This window comes from Chenopodium quinoa, unplaced genomic scaffold, assembly GCF_001683475.1.
Source record: "Chenopodium quinoa cultivar QQ74 unplaced genomic scaffold, ASM168347v1, whole genome shotgun sequence".
In the NCBI taxonomy this organism is placed as follows: Eukaryota; Viridiplantae; Streptophyta; class Magnoliopsida; order Caryophyllales; family Amaranthaceae; genus Chenopodium; species Chenopodium quinoa.
The window spans coordinates 2,218,497-2,241,291 of record NW_018742393.1 but is presented as its reverse complement, the minus strand read 5'-3'; the positions used below and the strand labels follow the sequence as shown (position 1 = coordinate 2,241,291).

The 22,795-nt window shown below is 35.5% G+C and overlaps 5 protein-coding genes across 5 annotated transcripts; 3 read left to right on the top strand and 2 right to left on the bottom strand.

Annotated features, from left to right (window-relative positions):
* The first annotated feature begins 1,483 nt into the window (after positions 1–1,483).
* LOC110703683 (putative disease resistance protein RGA3) lies at positions 1,484–3,628 on the top strand. The gene is made up of 2 exons (XM_021881478.1): positions 1,484–2,563; positions 3,079–3,628. The coding sequence occupies exons 1-2, from the start codon at positions 1,837–1,839 to the stop codon at positions 3,603–3,605; spliced, it is 1,254 nt and encodes a 417-aa protein (XP_021737170.1). The 5' UTR covers positions 1,484–1,836; the 3' UTR covers positions 3,606–3,628.
* LOC110701977 (putative disease resistance protein RGA4) lies at positions 3,618–4,901 on the top strand. Its single transcript, XM_021879605.1, has one exon. It carries the CDS (start codon positions 3,618–3,620, stop codon positions 4,899–4,901), a length of 1,284 nt encoding a protein of 427 aa, XP_021735297.1.
* Positions 4,902–10,367: 5,466 nt separating this feature from the next.
* Positions 10,368–12,619, bottom strand: LOC110701966 (probable aquaporin NIP-type). Its single transcript, XM_021879594.1, has 5 exons — positions 12,500–12,619; positions 11,723–11,950; positions 11,081–11,278; positions 10,911–10,972; positions 10,368–10,829 (listed from the first exon to the last, which is right to left on the bottom strand). Exons 1-5 carry the CDS (start codon positions 12,617–12,619, stop codon positions 10,619–10,621), a joined length of 819 nt encoding a protein of 272 aa, XP_021735286.1. The 3' UTR covers positions 10,368–10,618.
* A 734-nt stretch (positions 12,620–13,353) lies between these two features.
* On the top strand, positions 13,354–14,659 carry LOC110701958. The gene is made up of 3 exons (XM_021879583.1): positions 13,354–13,434; positions 13,537–14,007; positions 14,249–14,659. The coding sequence occupies exons 1-3, from the start codon at positions 13,354–13,356 to the stop codon at positions 14,657–14,659; spliced, it is 963 nt and encodes a 320-aa protein (XP_021735275.1).
* A 3,592-nt stretch (positions 14,660–18,251) lies between these two features.
* Positions 18,252–22,132, bottom strand: LOC110703674 (U-box domain-containing protein 4-like). Its single transcript, XM_021881469.1, has 2 exons — positions 21,497–22,132; positions 18,252–19,457 (listed from the first exon to the last, which is right to left on the bottom strand). Exons 1-2 carry the CDS (start codon positions 21,763–21,765, stop codon positions 18,605–18,607), a joined length of 1,122 nt encoding a protein of 373 aa, XP_021737161.1. The 5' UTR covers positions 21,766–22,132; the 3' UTR covers positions 18,252–18,604.
* Between the last annotated feature and the right edge of the window lie 663 nt (positions 22,133–22,795).

The window sequence follows — 22,795 nt, the reverse complement described above, 5'->3', positions numbered from 1 at the left end:
TTTTACAAGGAAGTTGGGTTGATGGTGCATATGTGGGTGTACGTGTTTTTGGCCTTTTTTCATAAAAGTTGAACAAATCATATACGAGTACGTAGTATAATAAAAGTTGCAATTTCATAAATACTCGTTTTTGCAGTACTTTGTTTTTCATTTTTTTTGTGTAATGTGCGAGACAAAAGAAAATTCAGTGTTCCCCTTGAAAGGAAAAAAAAAAAGTGTATTTGGTACAAATACTAGTATATGAAATTCAATTTTCATTTTCTTAAGTGCAATAGTTTGAGAGGCACATTTGTCAAAGCAAAACCTTGTTTACTATATATCAACAGCATACTACATATTAACACGTGCTTTTTAATACTCCGTATAATAGTTTAAAAAAAAAGAAAAGAAAAAAAAATAAAGGTCAAATTCACTATGTAAATAGGCAAAATAAACTACGAGCAAAAAAAGAAAAATAATAAGTAGCAATTCAAAGTTTAGAAGTTAATCCTTTAACATAATCTGGTTGATAGGAGTATTATCTCACCGCTATAAAATTACTCTCTTTCGTAATAATCGCAACACTTTCATTTTACATCCGTTTCATAATAATTGCAACACTTTCTTATTTAGTAAGAACCCACTACTTTTTTTTTATTATTTCTCTCTCCTACCAATCCTACTTACACTACTTTTTTTATTATTTCTATCTCTTACTAACAATTAAATATGTTCCCACTAACTATATTTTACATTATAACATTCTCTTTTTGGTCTCACCCTGTAATTTTTCTAAAACTTTGTGCAACACGCCAACACCTAATGTTGCGATTATTACGAAACGGAGGAAGTAAGAGGTATGAATTTATGATTTTCTTATATCTTTTACATGTCCCTGTAGACCAAAAGAATAGTTTCTCTTAATGTAATATATAAATATGTATACTTAGGGGTCGTTTGATTGGAGTTTTTGAAATGGAGTTTAAATCCATTCCATCCATTTTGTTGTTTGGTTAGGCAAATTTAGGTATGGAATCTCATACCAAGGGGTTCTAATTCCACCCCATCCCCCTAGAATCCCATGCACACCTTACCCCTTAAGATTCACAATCCATTCATTTAATGAATTGTAAAAATCATTTCAAAGAATAAACCAAACAAATTTAGACAAGTATGGGGTTTAGAATCCATACCTCTATAGTATAAGATTACATATCAATTCATTCCGATTTAACTAACCAGACGACCCCTTAATGGCTACAATACTTATTTAGATACACAAGAACAATAATCTTGACTTAGCAAAACAACACAGAAGTTTCCTTTTCAAGGGAGGTGTTGATGATTGGTATCTAACTATAATTGTGTGGCTACTGGCTAGGCTAGTTAAATTGTATATCACAGATCATGTAATTGCAAAGAATATTCTAAAAACATTGTAACATAAGTCAAGACATCTAAGCTGTACCATACTTCGAGAGTATATATTAATGAAAGATATGAATTAGGACAAATTAGTATGGTGGCCTACTGCCCTTGATTAAATTGGTCTACTTTATTGGCCTTGACCATTGTTTACCTGCTTTGGCCTGGCAATTCTGACCCGCTACAAGGCAACTCGCTCATGACCCAACATACAATTGACCTGCATCACCTGACCTGCCTAATAGCCATGTCGACCTACTAATCTACTATTGACCCGCATCACCTGAACAGCCCAATAGCCATGTCTACCAACAAGAGTGTTAATGTTCACTCCACTTTCGAGCTCCATCTTGTGTCATTGAAGCTCAATCAATTAGTTCCCTGTTCTCTGTCATCTATGGTACCAATGAGGTGAATATTAATCTATAGATAATGGAAGCTCTTTATATTGAAGCAGCAAAGGCAATAACTAAGCTGGTGATTACGTGTCCTGTAGAGCAGGCAAAGCTAGCTTGGGGAATCAAGCACCAGTTACAGAAGCTGAAAGATGAATTCACATACATCCAAGCTTTTCTTCAAGATAATGATAGGTTGAATCAAAGACATAGAAGAGATAGCCAAATTGTGAATGCTTGGCTCAGGAAAGTCATAAATACTGCTTACCTAGCAGATGATGTAATGGATGATTATGTCTATGAAATCCTTCGCTGGAGATCAATTTCATGGGAATTAAAGTACAGCAACAACAATTATCAATCAGGAAGGAAGCTATTAGCACTTATAAAGCTCAAGAAGCGATCATTCAAGAACAAGTGTTGCAACTTCTCAACTCTCTCTGATTCTAATCCTTTAGCCTTCCGCTTTAGAATGTCTAGCAAGGTCAAGCGTGTTCTTAGGTCCTTTGATGACTTGTACAAGGATGCTAAAAGACTTGGTATTAGGCCAGCAGAGATAGCAGATGATGATCTACGAGGAGCTAGCTACAAAGGGATAATGAAGAGAAACACCAACAACAGCTTGGATGAAGTTCGAGAATTAGCAGCTGCACATAGGCTTGAATTTGTAGGGAGGCAACATGATCTAAAGGAGCTCACAAATTTTCTTTGTGATCATAGCAACAATAATGATGTCTCAACCATAGCCATTGTTGGTGTGGGAGGTACTGAGTACATCTTCGTCATCTTAAACTTGTGTTTTTCCTTTTCTCCCCTGATTATCTTACTCCTGCATATGATCATCCATCCTATAAAACTTGTAATTTTTCTCCTCTCCCCCAAAACCATATTTTAGTTGCTATCTGGTAACAATTCCAATCTAAAATTCTAATTCCAAAGTCTTCAAAGTTGTTCACCAAAGTAAAAAAAGAAAAAAAAAAGTCTTCAAAGTTGTGTAGTCTTTAGGGGAATCATCAGGCTAATAAAGTATAAGTCACCCTTATCAGTTCATACAGAGATCATGATTCTTCTCATCATTGCTACATTTATTAAATCTTATCTCTTAACTAAGACCATTATAATTAACTTAACATAAGAATAGATCACTATTAAATAGATGTCAAATAAATTCTAGTTACCCACAAAATTCAAAACACATAACAGTTGAACTTTTCAGTTTTCATGATTTTTATATAATATGAGCAGGCAGACCATATGATATCATATCTTGGAAATACAGGTCTAGGAAAAACAACATTGGCGAGACAATTGTATGAAAACGAAGCAATTGCTGAGCACTTTACAGAAAGATTTTGGATCTGCATATCTGATACCTTCACTGTGAAGAGGGTATTGTATGTGATGTTCGAAAAGCTTACAGGAGGGAAATGTAAGCTGTCAAATACAGAAGACATTATAGAAAGGGTTCAACAGCTTGTCAGAGGTAGACGATACTTACTTGTGCTTGATGATGTATGGGATCAGAATCAAACCAAATGGAATTCTTTCAAGAACTCCTTGCGAAGAATAGGAGGTGCCACAAGAAGCATGATTATAGTTACAACTCGCAACAAAGACGTTGCAAAAACAGCAGAGAGCCAACATATTCACCAGCTAACAGGGTTATCTGATGATGAAAGCTGGGCCTTCTTTGTGCAGAAGGCTTTCCCAAAAGGCATAGCAACATCTCACCCAGGACTTGAGGAAATCGGAAGAAAGGTTGTGAAAAAATGCAAGGGATTGCCATTAGCAATTGATGTGATATGAGGCTTATTACGAATGAAGGAAGATCCAAGTGAGTGGAGATCTATTGAGAAGAGCCCAATGTGGAGTCTTCCAGAAGAGAACAATAATATTCTACCTTCCTTAATGCTGAGTTTTAATAACTTGCCATCTACCTCTTTAAAACAATGTTTTGCTTACTGTGCTATATTTCCAAAGGAAGTTCTCATTGACCAAGAAGATTTAATCAATCTCTGGAATGCTCAGGGTTTCCTTCATTGTCATTCAGAAGGAAGAAATTTGACACCTGAGGAACTTGGAAGAAAATATGTTGATATATTGTTAAGCAGTTCACTTTTACAAGCAGCAACACGGTGTTCTATAGATGGTGATGTAACAGAATATCGTATGCATTATTTGGTGCATGATATGGCTCTTTACATCTCTAGACACGATTGGGTGATCTGGAAGGGGGTAGACAAGGTTGGTAATCCTTCTGGTGGTCGGCATTTAGCCATATTTCCTGAAGATAATGACATAACATCAGAATCTCCAGTAGAAAAAATGACATGGTTATGGGACTTACAGACACTACATTCTACTATTAGGTTGCCCATGGATCTTTTGGCACATGCCAAAAACTTGCGTGTCCTAAAATTAGCTGCAACTGGTCTAAAGAAAGTGCCTCCGGCTATTGGCAGGCTCAGTCATTTAAGATACGTAGACCTATCACATAATTCAATAGTTATGCTGCCAGAATCAATTACAAGCCTCTACCATCTGCAAACATTCAGGCTTTTCAGTTACAAGCTCAGGGAATTACCTCAAAAGTTGTATAGGTTAGTCAACTTAAGACACCTATATCTTACATCCCGTTCATGGTGCCTACCTAGAGGGATTGAACGGTTAACTGCACTCCAGACTCTACCAATGCTAGAGTTGAATAATGAAGGCTTTGGATGGGAAATTGGTGAATTGGGAGTTTTGGGTGACATTCATGGCCTCTTATCTATCTCTGGACTTGAACATGTAAAGAGCAAGGGAGAAGCTGAAAAGGCGGGCATACACAAAAAAAAGGGCATTTCAGAGCTGCAACTAATTTGGGGATGGGGAAGGGCTAGCAATCACTTAGAAGTATTAGATGCTCTCCAGCCTTCTCCAAATTTAAAACTGCTCATGATAACAGGTTATGATGGTCCAAATTTTCCTTCATGGATGAAGAGTATGATGACTTTGGTGAAGCTGGTACTTCAAGACCATTCTCTAATCTGGTGCATATTGAATTATTATATTGCAGAAGCTGCCAACAACTCCCTGCGCTTGGGCAACTACCATGCCTAAGGGATCTGTCTATGTACTCCATATGGTCTGTCACATCTATTGGGGATGAATTTTATCATTCTAGTAATGATATTGAGGACCGAGCACCAATTGTATTTCCAGCCTTGAAAAAACTAAATATACTTTTCTTTGAAAACTTAACGAAATGGGATCCCCCACCAAGTCGTGTGTTGGGAATAGAAACTAGTCTAGTAACACTAGCTACATCAGCCTTTCCCTTGCTTGAAAGGCTAAGGATTGAGCACTGTGACAAACTGGTCCTAACTCCTACCAGCTTCCCTTCTCTCAGGCATTTGCAGGTTGACAATGGTCTCAGAGGTCAAGCATTGTACAATGTTATAAGTGAAAGTAGTAATGCACTTACCTCAGTCAATATCAATGAGGCGCCAGAGCTTCATGATTTGCCTATATGTGTGCAAATTTATTTCACGATAGTTAGATACCAAAATCAAAGTGTTGATCATTTGCATATCATATGTATGAATGATCCTACTTCATCAACAAATATTTGGCCTGTGTGCTACTACAGATTAGCATGGAGACAGTATGAGAATTGTACTTGTAGAACAAAAACCCTTATTTTTTATTTTTTTTGGTAGTAGAATTAGAAAGGTTATCATTCATTGGATATGATGTTATTCATATGAACATGTTACGTGTTATGTTAGATAAACAACAAGTACCATTTTTCCACAATCACTATCGATATGCTATATTATCACTAAAAATCCACAAGCTTAGCTAGTGATTAGTAGTCCAAATATCATAATATAACTTGAGAAACACAACATCCAAAAAAAAAAAAAAAAAAAACTCAAAAGAGATTCATCAGGCTTGAGGATATGATCACATAGCAAGTTGAAATTAGTAAAACGAGCATAAAAAAAAAGTCTCATTCCTAAATGAATATGTCCCTAAAACAGAATGAATATATAATACCATCTCACATTTATAGGATATGCTATAAGACATTAATCTAAACTGATTCATTGTCTGCTGCAACTTATGAATATCTTGACCTGTTGGTATGACACTAATTCAATTTCTCCTCTGTGTACAACGACGACAGTAATGCATAGTAGCAACAATAGCTAACAAAAACGTTTTCATTAAGCTTGGGAAGCAACATACTCCATATAATTCAACAGCAAAGTCATATGTATTAGGATGAATACAATAAGATGGCACAAGCACAAAACCACAAAAATCAGCATATATTCAAATTATACATTTATAATCTAATTAGACATCTCATGTTTTATTTAGGACGTGCTTCATATTGGTAACGAGTTTTAAAGTAGCGTTTAGCATTTTTAACCCAATCAAAATGCTGACTAAAGTTGAAAAAATAATGTTATGAATAATGTTGTGGTTTAGGGAAGTTGTTAGACTTTGAAGTAAACTTTTTCCTGCTACTTTATAGTGAACCCATATATAAATAATTAATGCTAGTGGAACAATTACTTGCTAATACAACAACTAATTTTGTCGAACATTACCCTAGGCCCTAGGGTCATCAATTGCATAAAAATTGCTCATAAAAGTCACATCATTTCAAGTCATACCCCTATTGAATTACAACAGATAAGCACATTTAACCCTAATAAATCTAACTTGAGTAAAAAAATAAAAAAAAAATCCCCCTTTCAAAAACCTAAAATCCCAAAATAAATATAATAATGTAATTGGCTGCAATTGACAATATCGATGCAATTGATTCCATTAGTATTACAGCTAAATAGCTAAGATTATGAATTTATGTTGTTTGGTTTCAAAATACGAACATATTCATCACAAATACGGAATACTTAGATTATAATGTCCAAAAAAAAACCCTATTTAAATTTAAGCGTATCATAAATTCATAACAAAGAATTTGAAGAGAACATTCAGAATTTTCATCAACAAAAACAGTGAATTTACCGCTTAATTTGTGATGATAAACTCAAATTTGACCCTCAAATTCCAGAATTATTCATGTTGCCAGCAATTAAGCAACCTGTCGACTTGTTTACTTCGATTCGGGCGGGAAAAGGGAAAGAAATATGGGCCGCATTTCATACAAGCCCTGTCTGACATCGAAAAGGGTACGTACCCCACATAGACCAATTGTACTATGTGTATCATGGTGCATATAGAATTAGGTGCATATACCTTTGAATATTTAATAAAAAAAATTTGAACATTTTACAAAAAATGAACATTTAGGAAAAAATATGAACTCGTCACAAAAACTGAATGTAAACATGCAATTTTATATGTTCACATTTTATAAAGAAATGTTCATTTTATATGTAGTAAATGTTCGGTTTATATTACAAAACTATTGAATTATTATGAGTCAGACAAACTTCTTTCAAAAAATTGATCTTTATTATATAGTCTTGTATTTAATATACTACATGTTCAAATTTGCAATTGTTCAGATTTTTCTTACTAAATGTTCAAAAGTATGGGCATGGTGCATTTCGATTGTTAGATTTATCTATTAAATGTTCAAAATTTGCGATGTTCAGATTTTTTTACTAAATGTTCAAAATTTGCGATTGTTCAAAATTTTTTTACTAAATGTTCAAAATTTGCGATTGTTCAAAAAATTTATAAAAGTATAGGCGTGGTAAATAATGATTGTTCGGATTTTTTTACTAAATGTTCAAAATTTACAATGTTTAGATTTCTTTACTAAATGTTCAAAATTTGCAATTGTTCAGATTTCTTTACTAAATGTTCAAAAATATAGGCGTGGTGTACCTATTTCTAGATGCATCATGTTGCACCTTAAATTAAAATTTGCACCACATAGTCAATGACTTTCTTGTATTTCTATTGGCTGAAAATTTTGCCCCACTTTGAACCCACCTCAATATTTCTGAAATTTCAATTTGAAATATTTCGAAAATGAAAATTTGAATTTTACTGTATATATGGCAGTGAATGAGAGTAGGAAGAAGAAGACACCATATGGCAGGGGCGACGACGGTGCCATTTAAGGGGAAGGGGTGTTTCAAAGAATGGTAAGCAACAACGGTGAGCGAAATCAGGGAGAGTGAGGAGGTTCAAAGAAGAGTAAGCAACCAGGGTGGACAGAATCAAAGCCAAACTATGGTGGGGGTGAGCGGAAGAAACGGCGAAGTTCAGGTGGTTCACTTTAATGGGTTAAACGCATCATTTTAGCAGAAGAAACTTCAGTTAATTGTTAAGTTGTGTGGACATCATCATCTAAATCTAAAGAAGGGTTTAGGTCGAACGTATGAGGTTTCGAGGTGGGTGGTTCATGTGGGTTTCAAGGTGTGTGTTTAGAGATCTTGGCTTTGGAGGCAGGCGGTTAAGGTGGGTTTTCATTTGTATTATTTTAGTATCAAAAATGAATTAGTAAATGAAGTTTCAAAAATTAAATTGGTATCAAATTATTTGGTATGGTATCAAGTTTATGAATATTGTAAGTTGTATGAACATCATCATCTAAATCTTAGGAAAAGTTTGTCCGTTTCGGGGTCGGACGTATGGGGTTTCGAGATGGGTGGTTCAGGTGGGTTTCGAGGTGTTGGTTTAGGGATCTGGGTTTTTGAGGTAGGTGGTTCAGGTGGGTTTGGGTGGGCCTTGGCCGTCGGTTATGGAGGGAAAGAGAAAGGGGTTAGTGGGGAAAGAGGTGGTCGACCCCCGACGCTTAGAGAGGGGAAAAGAAAATGGTCTAGGCCGAGGGAAGTGGTCCATGTGGTGGTCGGCGGTGGATGGGGGTGGATTCACCACCAAATTTTTTACCGCTCATCTCTTCAAAAGCGGAAATCACTATGAAATTTACTGCTCATGCACATTTCCCGCTTAACCTTCTCCCATTCATTTTTGTAAATTGATGATGTGTCTTCTACCCATTGGATGTCTATATGGGGGATACAATGTATTATCAACTCCCGTTTGACATTCCTTTTTGCAGGATCAAAAGTTGGTTTGTTGTTGGGTCACGTTTAATAATTCAACTTATTTTTATTTATTTCATAAAAATAAATTCTCACCAGATAAAATAAAATAAAAATTCTGACACACTTTATTGTTATATGTAAGGTTTCTTTAGGGGGTGTTATATACCGCCATCCAAATTTATCAAAACCGTCGTCATTTCAAGCAAAAGGTCATTATTGCCCTTACTGAACCCTATTCCATTTTTTTCTCCCCTTTTATTCTCTCTCACCAAACACCCCAACCACCAACCTTTTTCCACACAAGCACCACAACCACATAGTAGAGGTTACCAACAACAGTTGGTGGCGGCGGCACGAAAGCATGCGGGCAGTTAGGTGGATGTCAAGAGGCAGCAGTTCATGTGGTGGAATGGGTGGAAAGGAGGTAAGTTTTCCAATGGAGTTTTTTTTTCTGTTTTATATATATATAAAACCGGTGGCTGGTCGGAGGTCAAAATCGGTGACTGGGACGATAAACGATTTTCAGCTCTGGTTGACCACTGTAATCGGAGGCCAAAACAACTAGTAACGTGGACAGTAACCGGTTTTTCAACTCCGATTATCAACCACAATTATCAGAGCCCAAATCCGGATACCGCGACGATTAATCAGTTTGTGGCTCCGGTTGACCGTTGTCAAATAGCGGTTTTTCCAACCAATCTAACCACTTCAAACCCCCAGGAAAAAAAGTTGTGCCCGCTGAAAAGCCGACGGTGGCATTCCCGATTCATCATTTTCCGACAAGTCACCTCGATCACCATCCATTTCTCGTCGACTTTCGCAGTCGTGGTGGCAGTCCGGTGTAGATGGTGTTAGTTGACACGGTGGTTGTGGGGTTGTGGTGATCGACGCAGGCGTTGGTCATACCGGTGTCGTGATTGGTGGTGTTTGACTTGGTTGTGGTGGATGGACTAATGTTAGAGAAAGAAAATGGGAAATTTTTTTAATAAGGGCAAGGATGTCTCTTTGCTTGAAATGATGGCAGTTTGATAATTTTTTATGGCGGGATTTAGCATTTCACTTTTTTTTTTTTATTTGAAGGGTCACTTTTTTATCACTAAATATCTTTAATTTTGTAATGAAAAATCTGTGAAAATTACATATTAAAAAAATACACATTATTACGAAAGACTCCAATTGATATAATTTTTTCTTTATAGACGATCGTACACATAAGGTTATTGGTTAAACTAGACCAATAAGGTGAACTAAACAAGCGCTTTTATTTTGTTGAAATTACTGTACTGGTGTACCCTAACAATTTTTTACTTAGACTTTTTGTTGATACAATATGGCAATGGTTTTTATTGGTTGTTAAAATTCATTCTTGTTATGATTGAACGATTTGTTACGTTATTTATCAAACGTTGTTAATGCTAAAATTGTTTTGATCTTTTGAGAAAATTTTGAAAAGATTGGTACTCGAAATGTAGCAATGTGTTTGAGATGAACTGAAACACGATATGTTCATTTTCATATTAATAAAGTTAAACCAGAGAAAGCTATATATAACTAGATCAAGTCCTAAAGACTCCTAACACATGATTTTAGCTGAATGCTATGCTCTTTTACAAAAGAGTGAGTCTATCATTATTCAAAATATTCATATTCCCAAAAGATATAGTAGTCTAGCTATATCTATCCAAACCTTGCTTATGAACTACAGAAAAGAGCAAACCCCATCACTGCAATTAACAATTAAGCTAAAAAATTGACCAAAATTCTAGAAAAATTACAACTAAAGGCAAAGCAAAGCCTTCAAAGCCTTGACATGGTCCTGAGAAAAGACGAACTTTTTGTTAACTCCCTAAGAGGTTTGTCCGTGAACCTAATGAGGTTATAAGTCAATCCTCCGGCAATAGTCCCAATTGGTGGTCCTATTATGTACACCCAAAGTCCTTTGAAGTTTTGCTTCATAACTGCGGGTCCAATACTTCGTGCTGGATTCATTGATGCACCCGAAATCGGCCTGTAACATTATAGTACTCATTTATCTCAGTAACATGACCATGTTGGACATCAATGTAAAGAGGTGTACGTGAAAACTTACCCCGCGACAAAAACATTTAACATTATAGTCATTCCAACCGCGATTCCAGCCAATTCTCCAATCTGCGATGCAAAAGGTTTTGTAATCTTATAAAAAAAAAAAAAAAAAAAAAAAAAAAAGAAAACGCCAAAACAGAGCAAATAATGTTAATTTTTGCGCGATTTACTCACCGCTCTAGAATCTGTTGCTACTCCAGAAATGACGAACATCAACAAGAAAGAGATGATGATTTCTATTCCCATGGATTGCCCATTTGAGCCTGCAGGAATGGTGCCAAAGTACGCATTTGGAGTAACATCGAATATGGCGCATAATGTACCACTAGCCAACATTGAACCCAAAATTTGTGCAATTATGTAAAGCGGTACCTACAACAAACATTAGTCAAGGCCCTCATGACATATGAAGAACGATTATATCTTTACTGAGAGCCTATTGCGTATACCCGGGTCATTTGCTCATTTAATTAACAAATGAGCAAAATATTATTTGTTCATTTTTTGATTAAATGAGTAAATGGCCCCGGGTGTACGGTACACCCGGGTGTATATAAGGAATTCTAATCTTAACTTGGCTAGAAATTTTGGATAGTCAAATCATTTGACTAGCAAATGACATAACGTGCCACATATGAAAGTGAGCACCAGGTCACTCCACATCTTTCCTACCCCTCCAAATCTCCGATTGAAATGTCATGTTTAACAAGAATACTCTATATGAAAAAAATCATGTTATATATACTTTCAATTTTTACCGATCGCTTAGCTTAAATTTGGATATTATGTCCAATCTAAAAAGAAGAAAATAGATACTAACCTCTTTATAGGGGAGTGGCGACAAATGGCAAAAGTAAGAGTAACTGCAGGATTAAAGTGGGCCCCCGAAATATGGCCAACAGAATAAACCATGACCATAACAATGAGACCCCATGTCACACATATTCCAGGAAATGTGACTTTGTCATCGTACAAATTGTTCACCACCACAGCGCCACAACCAGCAAAAATTACAAAGTACGTACCAATTGCTTCAGCCATCATCTGTAATAGCCAAAACCAGCCCAACAGAGAAATAAATCATGTTCGAATTGAAGTTAATCAATTCAAATATCTATTCAATACTAAATTAATAATACATCTAGTGTACAAGACATATTGATTTGCCAAATCAATAGGGACTTATAACAATATCTAATTGAAAAAATTTAATTAATCATAGATTTAAATATTGTGAATTAAATCCAACTTAACACTATTTTTACTTTCTTTTTTTTATTTTTATTTTAGGGAAAACACTATTTTTACATAAATGATGCTAATCACGTAGTAACGCCATTATGATATAGGAAGTATGAAACTTTACACATATTTAAATCAACAAGCTTGATTTCAGAGTGATTAAAATACTTTTAATCCTATAGTTTAATTTAATTCAACATGATACTACTTGTGTATATATATGTATATTAATGCTGAATAATACTTAATTGTAAAATTCCAATTAAAACATATAAGCCTATAACCTATAGTTTTAATGTCAAATTACTATGCAAATATGATGAATGATGATTAATTCACTAATTGACTAACCTTTTGTGCGAGACAAACCACATATGGAGAAGAACAAAAATAATGAAACTTATTAGAGGGAATTCCATTGCCTTCTTCAACCTTCAATTCTTCTTCAACAATTTCATTAGTCTTAGACATTGCTTAACAAAATAAAACAAAAAGATAATCTATAATTTTTTTATTTTTTTTGTGAAATCAAAATTTACGTAGTATAAAATTTAGGGATGAATGATATATAATATGATATGGAGTATCTCCTTTTTATACCAATAAATAATTATTTCTTTTTTTTAATGAAATCACTAAGTAGGGGGAAGAAATGGAAACAAATTATAATAGTAAGGTAGATAATTTTCAAAAAGAAAAGAAAAAAAATTAGATTTGAGAAGATTAATCCTAGTCATTGTTGTTTGGTTTAGAGAAAGTTTTCACCGTATGAGTAGGGAGTAAAGTAATCACTTCTTCTAAATTTCCTATAATTACCAGAGAATTCGGATACATATTAACGGCCTTTATCCAATTGTGGTTTAATTATGTCATCTAATCCTACCCATTAATTTAAGTTAATTACCGTTTCCCCAAAATGCTATGGAGTTTCAACCTATATTAGTTTATGTAATGTACTTTATAAACTTGTCTCGAAATGTCTAGTGCTTCGATTAAAGAATGTGTTAACTGAGATTATTTCGGAAAATCAAAGTGCTTTTGTGCCGGATCGGTTAATTACTGATAATGCTTTGATTACTTTGGAGTACTTCCATACTATGAAGAAGAGAAGCAAGGGCCGGAAGGGCCACATTGCTATGAAACTAGACATGAGCAAGGCCTATGATAGGGTCGAATGGGGCTTCATACGACAACTTTTATTGAAGATGGGGTTTGATGGGAGATGGGTCAATTTGGTGATGAAGCTTGTTTCCTCGGTTAAATACTCCTTCGTAATAAATGGGGAGGTTTGTGGTACGGTGACCTCCTCTAGAGGTCTACGACAAGGTGACCCCCTTTCTCCTTACTTATTTATTATTGTGGCTGACGCTTTTTCTCATATGATTCAGAGTAAGGTAGCAAAGGGAGACATTCATGGTGTTAAAGCTAGCCGAAGAGGTCCAGAAATTTCTCACCTTCTTTTTGCAGACGACAGTCTCCTTTTTACTAGGGCAAACCGGCGGGAATGCTCACACATTGTTGATATTCTCAACCAGTATGAAGCAACATCCGGGCAAAAAATCAACTATGAAAAATCGGAAGTGTCCTTCAGTAAAGGGATTAGAACTGAGCAAAAAGAAGAAATTTTGGGAATCCTGAAAATGAAGCAGGTGGAACGTCATGAAAAATACCTTGGTATACAGAGTATTTTGGGGAGGTCTAAACGGGGGGTATTCGAAGCTTTGCTGGATAGAGTATGGAAGAAGTTGCAAGGTTGGAAAGAGAAGTTGTTGTCCCAAGCCGGAAAAGAAATTCTTTTGAAGGCGGTAATTCAGGCGATTCCGACTTATCTCATGGGGGTTTACAAATTTCCCTCGGAGGTAATTAAGAAAATTCATGCGGCTATGGTAAACTTTTGGTGGGGCCAAAGTGACGGGAGAAAGCGTATTCACTAGAGAAGTTGGGATTCTCTATGTACCCTAAAGTGTTTGGGAGGTATGGGCTTTCGTGATTTAGAAACCTTCAACGAAGCACTCCTTGGTAGACAAGCATGGAGAATGTTAATAAATACAAACTCTCTCCTTAGTCGGGTGATGAAGGCTAAATACTTCATTAATACAGACTTCTTGGGGTCTTTCCTTGGTTATGGTGGCAGCTACTCGTGGAGAAGTATATGGGGGGTCAAAGGCACTCGTGAAAGAAGGGGTGTTATGGAGGGTGGGCAATGGAGATTGCATCAATATATGGACCGACCCATGGCTTTGTGATGACGAGAGCAGGTTTGCAACTAGCGCCCCTTCGATGGAGCTAACTAAAGTCAGTAAGCTAATAAATTTTGAAACCATGGCATGGGACTACGAAACTCTGCAAGCACACTTCAATGAAAGAGACTTAAGGAGCATCCTTGCGATCCCTCTAAGTCCCAAGAGTCCACCTGATGAACTGATATGGGCTTTCTCAAAGAACGTCATGTACAATGTGAAGACAGCCTACATGTCGGGAAAGGGTTGCGATCTTGACGATTTCCAGTAATCCCAAAAGCAAGGAACTTTCTGTGGCGCCTTTGCACGAACACCATCCCTATGCGTAGGCTATTGATGCACCGTCATCTCACTGAATCAGACCTGTGCCCTTGGTACGAGAGTGAAGCTGAGACATGGCAGCACGCTTTCTTTGATTGCGGGAGAGTAAAAGATCATCTCTGGTACAATATGGGCTGTGCAGAAATGAGGAAGAACGTAGACCTTTTATCTCCATGCGACCTCATCGAAAGCTGGGGAGAGATAGAAAGCGAGGTCAAAACTCGGGGCATCTACTTAATGTGGGGGATATGGCAGGACAGAAACATGAAGGTGTTCCAAGGGAAGGATGCCTCGAATGATATGCTGGTAGCTCGTGTCTTGAGATGGGTTGAAGAAAGTGCCAAGATAAAGAAAGCCTCCAAAAGAGCCATTGCAGCCAGCCCCTGTTCAAGCTCAAAACGTTGGATTCCTCCCCCACAAGGGTCCATTAAGATCAATACCGATGCGTCTATAACAACTGAAGGTTGGGTAGGTTTGGGTGTGGTGGCGAGAGATGAAAAGGGGGTGGTCTTGTTTGCAGCCTCGAGAAGAATTCACGCATGGTGGTCGGTTGAAATTGCAAAGGCAAAGGCGATCGTTTGGGCTCCAAGTTCGGGTACAGCAAAGCTATTATAGAATCAGATTGCCAAGTCCTAGTCACAAAACTTGCAAAGGAGGAGATGCATAGTACCGATTTGGATATAGTATTAAGTGATGCAATGGCACAGAGCACTCCCTATCATAGCTTGCAATGGAGTCATGTGAGACGAGAAGGAAACACGGTAGCTCATAACCTTGCAAATTATATTCCTTTCGGTCTAGAGCAAATTTGGGAAAATGATGTCCCTCCGATTACGCATGACCCCGTATGTACTTATGGATGTTGTTGCTATTTGATACATTAAATTTGCTCCCCGTAAAAAAAAAAAAAAAAAAATGTTAATTATCGTTTTTTTTCTTTTCATTCATGTTAAAAAAATTTTAACAAAAAAAAACCTAGAATGTATCTACAAGGACGGGATAAAAAAAGTGATACGAGTAGTTAGGCCTGATTCACTTCACCTTAAAAAAAAATATTCAGTAAAAATAATTTCAGTTTAGTAAATAAGTTCAGTTTAGTAAATAAGTTCAGTTCAGTAAAAGTAATTTCAGTTCAATAAAAATAAGTTCAGTTCAGTAAAAATCAGTAACTTCAAAGAAGAAATATAATAGACAATCAGTAAAAATAATTTCAGTTCAGTAAAATTAATTTCACTTCAGCAAAAATAACTTCAATTCAGTAAAAATAATTTAATTTCAGCAAAAAAAAATTTAAGTTCAACAAAAATAAGGTGAAGTGAACAAGGCCTTAGAATGTGTTCTTTTCACCTGATTTTTAGTTATCTTTTTCTCATATGTAAGCTTATCTGAATTTATCAAATTAAAATGAACTCAATGTTACCAAAACTTACCTTGTAAGTTGAATTATCTATTCACATGATATTCACTAGTCTAAATTTAACTGAAATTATCTGAACGTATAAGAAAGTAAAAATTATGTAAACTAGACATGACCCAACTCTTAGCAAAACATGCTTCAACTTATTTTTGTAGAATTATCTTGTCTAAACTAGATTTTCAAAAATGAAAAAGGTACATTTATTATTATATTATTGGTAAGTATATATATTTGTAACAATTTATTTCATCATGAATACTTTCATTAATTTGTTATTAAAGTAAAAGTAAAGTGAATCGAATTGAAGATTGAAAATTCAATAATTCATGGATGTGAGCTATAAACTAGGACCATTTTATGAGTAATGCCTAATTTTATTCGCATGATTTTCATTTATTTTGACTAAAAATAATTCTAGATATGAGTTAATAAGGGCTAGCTGAAATTCTAACAAGTTCAAATGAAGGAAAATTGTAATCGATAAAAGAGCCCACAACTTTCAGGTTTATTACTCCATCCATTCTTAAATAATTGACATGTTTGACTTTTTCACTATTTATATACTAACTTTGACCATCGTTTTCCATTAATGTATAAAAAAAATTATCAAGAAATATATTATTAAATAAATATTGATATAAAGTTTTATAACATCAACTTTTTAATATTTTTTTACTTCTAAAGTCAAACTTGTGCATTGACATGTATGTTAAGTTTTACACCCTCCGTTTTTAAATATTTGTTCCACTTTTCATTTTCGGCCGTTTTTAAATACTTGCTCCATTTCCTTATTTGGAAAGCTTTTACAATAATTAATTCATTTCTCTTAATTAATGGACCCAATATAAATCATATTTTATTAATTTCATATTCTCTCTCCTCCAATTCTCTCAGCTACTTTTGCTTTTTACAATTTTTTATTCTTCCATCTACCCCACTATTTCCATATTTTATTACTTTTCTCAATTAGTCTACAGATATTGTCTGTTGAGTAGTTGAGTTTGTCCTTTTGTCAGTCATCAATCTCGAAGAGAAAATACTGCTTGTGAACTAGAGAGGGATGGTGCCATGGTGGTCCATATAAGAACATGCTAACACCTTCCCCTACTTGAAACAAGACATCCATGAAGTTTGGGAGATCTTATTAGTTATCACTTCATTTATTTGGTCTTGTTTAGTATCAAATACTCGACATGGTCCCTCCATTCAATCCAAATAGAGGAAGGTACATTGTACATAAATAGCTTCTTCCTTTAAGTTGTTCAATACATTTGGACGTCTAGGCATACAGAATGTTATACCTGCATATCATGTATCGGCGCGTGCATGACACACACTAGACGTTTGTTACATGTGATCTATGCATGTCATTTACATGACATTGAAGTGCAACTTCCTTTAGATACAACTATTATACAAGAATCATTGTGGGGGAGCAATCATGCAAAGCACATACGTTACTTATTTCACTTTCTTTTTACGGAAAAGCAACATGAATTGACATGGTTATTACAACCACTAATCTTTCTTGGAAAATGATACTCCTATGTAATGTAATGACCCATGAGAAAAGCAAAGTTCCTCAATTTAATAAAGAAAAACGCACAATTTGGAAGAGGACAATAATAATTGAAGAGAAAAAGAATGGAGGATAATAGAAAATAAGCACCTTCCGCTATTATGTATCAAGTATGATGTGTATGTTAGTCAAATTTATGCTACCTCTTTTCTCTTGGGTGGGGTTTTGCATATTCCTCCCAAAAATGTGCACCAAATACAAAATCTTTCATTGCCGACAATATACAAGGATTTCTGAATTTCAAATCTTATCTATAAGCTCACATCATCAGCAATGCAAATCCAGCAAGTTCATATCCGGACTCCCGACCACCTGTTACAGATATCGCTATATCGGGGTTTTTATGAAGTTATAATACGGATTAATGCAGCAATAATTACGTGATCTGGAACTACCACATCATCTGTGGTACCAGACGGTATTAACAGATTGACTGTGTAAACCACATCCGTAGGTGAGAGTAACCTTGAAACTGCGGCTACCATGTAACGTCATTTAGAGTTCTGTTTAGAAGCCCAGAATGTCAATATTCACAAATATCAGCAGTTAAAAATGGGAAATTGTAAGAAAGGCATATTAAAGATTTTGGTTTCAGAATAAACATTACATGATTCATTTAACAGTTTCCTTTACAGAACAATAAACTACTTGAGAAATAGAAGGGTTTTTTTTTTGTTTTTTCCTATTTTTATCCCCACCATATCAACCAGTCACTCGATACCATAGACTATGGCCTGGACTGGCATTTTCCATTGTATGCACAGCAGTATTACGAACTTTCTCATTTGGCCTAATTAACATATTTCACAAAGCTTACCAAGAAAAGCATATGGTAAAAAGCATGTCCCGAATTGAAGAAGAAAAAAAAGAGAGGCTATAATTAGTTTATCATATGATGATTACTTGGAAGAAACTTGAGAGGCGCAACTGGCAATAGACAGATCAGAAGGGGTGCATACCAGAGCCCTTTGCTGCAAGTGTCTCAAGCTTTGCTCCATGCTAACTTGCACCATATCAGCGAGCATCTTCTTTGCCTTTCCCGACTGTTCCTCACCATCCATTTGCGAGATGATGTTGCAAACAATGTTCTCCAAAGTATCAGGTTGGAAATCTGACCTTGGGTAAGGAGAGTCTCTAAGCAGTCTCAGCAACAACTGAGCTTTGTTCTGTGACTTGGGAGTCCCTTGAACAGTAAGTTCAAGTAACCCAGGTATAACCCCTTCTCTCAAGATTGGATCCCGGTACTTGCATCGATCTGTCTCACACATTTTTAGGAGTGCCCCAACAGCATGCTCCTTACTCTGAAGAGATCCACTTTCGAGGACCTCCACCACTGCAAGCACACCTCCTTCTTCAGACACTAAAGTATTCCTACCCTCATCAAAGTTTACAAGAGATTCTAAGAGGGCTGTGCATTTTTCAGCCGTTTTTGAGGATTTCTTGCAAGTTTTGAGCAAGTCAACAATGAGAGGTATGGGGTCTGTCTCAAGGATTAGGGTGATGTTGTTTGAGTGAGTGGAGAGGTTGTAAAGAGCCATGACAGCATCAACCTTAGCTTGTGGGGTGCCGATTTCTAGAACATCTACCAAAAGAGGGATTGCACCAGAAGCAGTAATGGTTGGCTTGTTTACTGAAGATGCAGAAAGCGTTAGCAAAGCAGCAGTAGCATGTTCTTGAAGACGTGTGTTTGGCGATTGGAGGAAGCTGATTATTGGATCTAATGCACCTGCTGCAACAATGCTGATCTTGTTCCTAAGAAGCAATAAATTCAAAGCTGTAATCAATAGGCTGTTAAACATACATATGTACAAATATTAAGTTGACTAAAAATCCACTGAAACGTCACAGGTTATAGACACATCAAAACAATCGTTTACTGGACTGATTGATTAAGACATGCTACAAAAAAGTTACTAGCATAAGATCTTACGGAGTATGGAGAATATCCTAGCTACTAAAATTGGCTCAACAGGGAATATAGCAAATAGATTTAAATTTAAATTTTGTTATTCTAAAGTGAACAAAGGATATGGCACCGCCTTGTCTGTCAACGGGAGATGAAAATGGTAGTATTGGGCTCTATTCTATTTCAAGTGCCGGGGTAAAAAAAAAAAACAAAAGACTTCTGTTGAGATTATAAGTTCTACCCTACTAACACATGATCCTGATAAAGATAAAACACTGATACTTCCGGTTGAGATGAAGCGGACAACCTATTCAACTAACATAACTTCATTTTCATCTGAAATCTGAATTGTAGAACTATACAAGGGTCACACCTAGAAGTTTAGAACATTCGCCATAACTCATACGGTTGTAAAAAGTCATACAAAAGGAGAATATTAATCTTGCGATTGCTTCTTTAACTTAAAAAAGATAATAGTACAATATGCTAGCAACATGCATACCAAATGGGCGAATAATCCCCAATAATACTATAAAATGCAGACTACTACACATTAAGTGATTAAACACTTCTTAATTCTTCAATCTTAACAAACAAGTTACTGCAGACTAGAGAAAGATCAATTTTGCTTTTCAGCAACTGCAGTAACACGCAATGTAGATTAATTAATTCCTATATTAGGATATAATCTGTATATACAGATTAAAAGTGACAAAAGTCTTAAGCAAAGTAAAAACCCAATACAAAAGTTTAAACAGGATTTACTTTCCAAATTAGATTATTTAATTTTTCTTTATGATGTTTCTTTGCAATGGAATCCATCCACGTGACCACATCACATGATAATAATAAAAACAAAGAAACTGTAGTATTTTAGAATAAATGGAAAAATCTAGAAAGAGAAAAAGAAAAGAGCATAAACATCATGATCTAAAGAATCTGGCTATCCATCAATTTTAGCAATTTTGATTTGCAATATGAATATGAATTACACATAATAAATTAATGTGAACTGGGACAATTTAAGAGTTTACCGCACTCAATATTAGCAACATATCCATTATGTTCTCGAATTACACCTCACAAGATGTACACGAGCCTTTTTTTGTTACTCGTCGGGGCTACTTTTATGCAAAATTAAGTTTCAATACACCTAACTCAAGGTACACTAGGGAAATCCAGTGAATTATTCCCAATTGTTTAATAATTACTGTCACTTCAAGAAATTGATATTGTTCAATTATATAAAGAAAATTCTCTTTAGCCTAAGATTAGTACAAGCCGCAAACTAAGACTTTTAATCTTTAATACTAGTACAAGTAATTTAGTGCTTTGGATTCGCTGACCAAAATACAAATATATAGACAGAAAATTCAGTAAATTTGATTCCTAAGAATAATTCGAAACGAAAATGATCTACACCAAGAATTTCAATTACCTAAGAATATTCTCATTTTTTAACAAAATTATCCAAAACCCAATAACATTCATAAAAAAATCTCCCAAATTTGAAGAGTAATTTCACTAATCACAATCAACCCCACTTCAAATTAATCAAGAATCTTAATCCATAATCACCCATATAACCAATTTAATCAAAATTCCCCAAATTACCCTAAAATGAACCAATAAAACCAAAATTACCATCATTTTACAGTAAAACACCAAAAATGAATAAACAACTATAATAGAATGAAACCCATTAAAGTATTAACAAATTCAATTAAAACCCTTAACAACCCAGATTATAAATTAATCAAATATCAAGAATAATCAAAAACAAAAACCCTAAAAAGACACGATCTTTCCCAAAATCCAACAACACCAACAACCACAATCAAAATCAAAAAATTAAAAAAACAAAAACCCAAATAGAGTGACTCACTTTTCGTCCTTAACGGCGAGATTAAGAAGAGCGAGTAAAGCAGACTCAGTAGAAGAGAGTGAGTCAACTCGGAGCATAGAAACGAGTTGAGGAATAGCAGGGGAAAGTTGGCGACGACAACGGTGAGAAGTTTTAGTGAGACGACGGATCTCTTGGGCAGCTTTGATCTTTGAATCTGAGTCGTCTGATTGAATAAAGTCAAGAACTTGATTTACACTAAGGTGGGTTGCGGTTGCACTGGATCCCCCCACCACCCCAGAAAAATCCATTGATTTTTTTTTTTATTTAGGGTGGGGGTGTTTGGGGGATAAAAGGGGTGGGATTAAAAAGAGGAGAAAACGTAATGAAAAATTGAGGAGAGAGAAAGAAGGAGGAAGAAGAAGAAAGAAGAAGGAGGCTTTAAGCAACAGTTGATGAGGAGAGAGAAAATGAGGAGGTTTTAACGGCTCCTTCGGACGACAGTTGGGGGGGAGTTTTAGATTTTTATTAAAAGAAATGAAATGAAAAAGGATGTTTGATGTTTGTATTTGGTGTGTGTTTGGTAATTTGGTTTGGTTTGGTAGGAGGAGAAAGAAGGGGGGATATACTAAGTGACGAAATTAGTGAGGTGAGATTAATTGGGTTTAAGTTTTGGTTTATTATAATCTTTTGATTTGTCATGTCTTTTGAGTTTTAATACCGCTCCGTAGTATTCTAGTGGTCTAGTCTCTAGTGGTAGTCTTAAAAGATGACACAAGTTGGATGGATGCAATGTGACACTAGCCGGATAGGTTCGAGGCATAGTCAAGGAGAGAAAAGATATTACACGGATTGTTACTATGTTTATCAGGTTATGCATCTTTTATTAATCTAGTGTTTTAGTGATTCAAAAATATGTTAAAATAACTCTATATTTGGTATTGACATGTTAATTTGACATAGTGGTATGTAGTCATGTTTCATTTGGGTTGTGTTTAAAGAGCATGGCACGAGACTATTGGGTTGGGGCCTAATCAGCCCTTAAATTTGTCAAAACATTGCAATTAGACCTAACTATCATGAGAATTACGACTTCATAATTTTGTAGGAGGATGAGGATGGGTAGTTTGGCTTTACGGTTAACTAAATAAGATTTTAATTCTTATCCAACCTTTGTGTCTCTCTTTTGGCCAAGCAAAACTAACTATTGTTCCCCTGATTGGTTTTTAGATGCATAATCTTGCATAACACGTACTTCTAAATTCTCTATAAACTCATTCAATTTGTGATATCTTCCAACATATTTACAAGCTCTCTAATAAAACTTTCTACTAATTTATG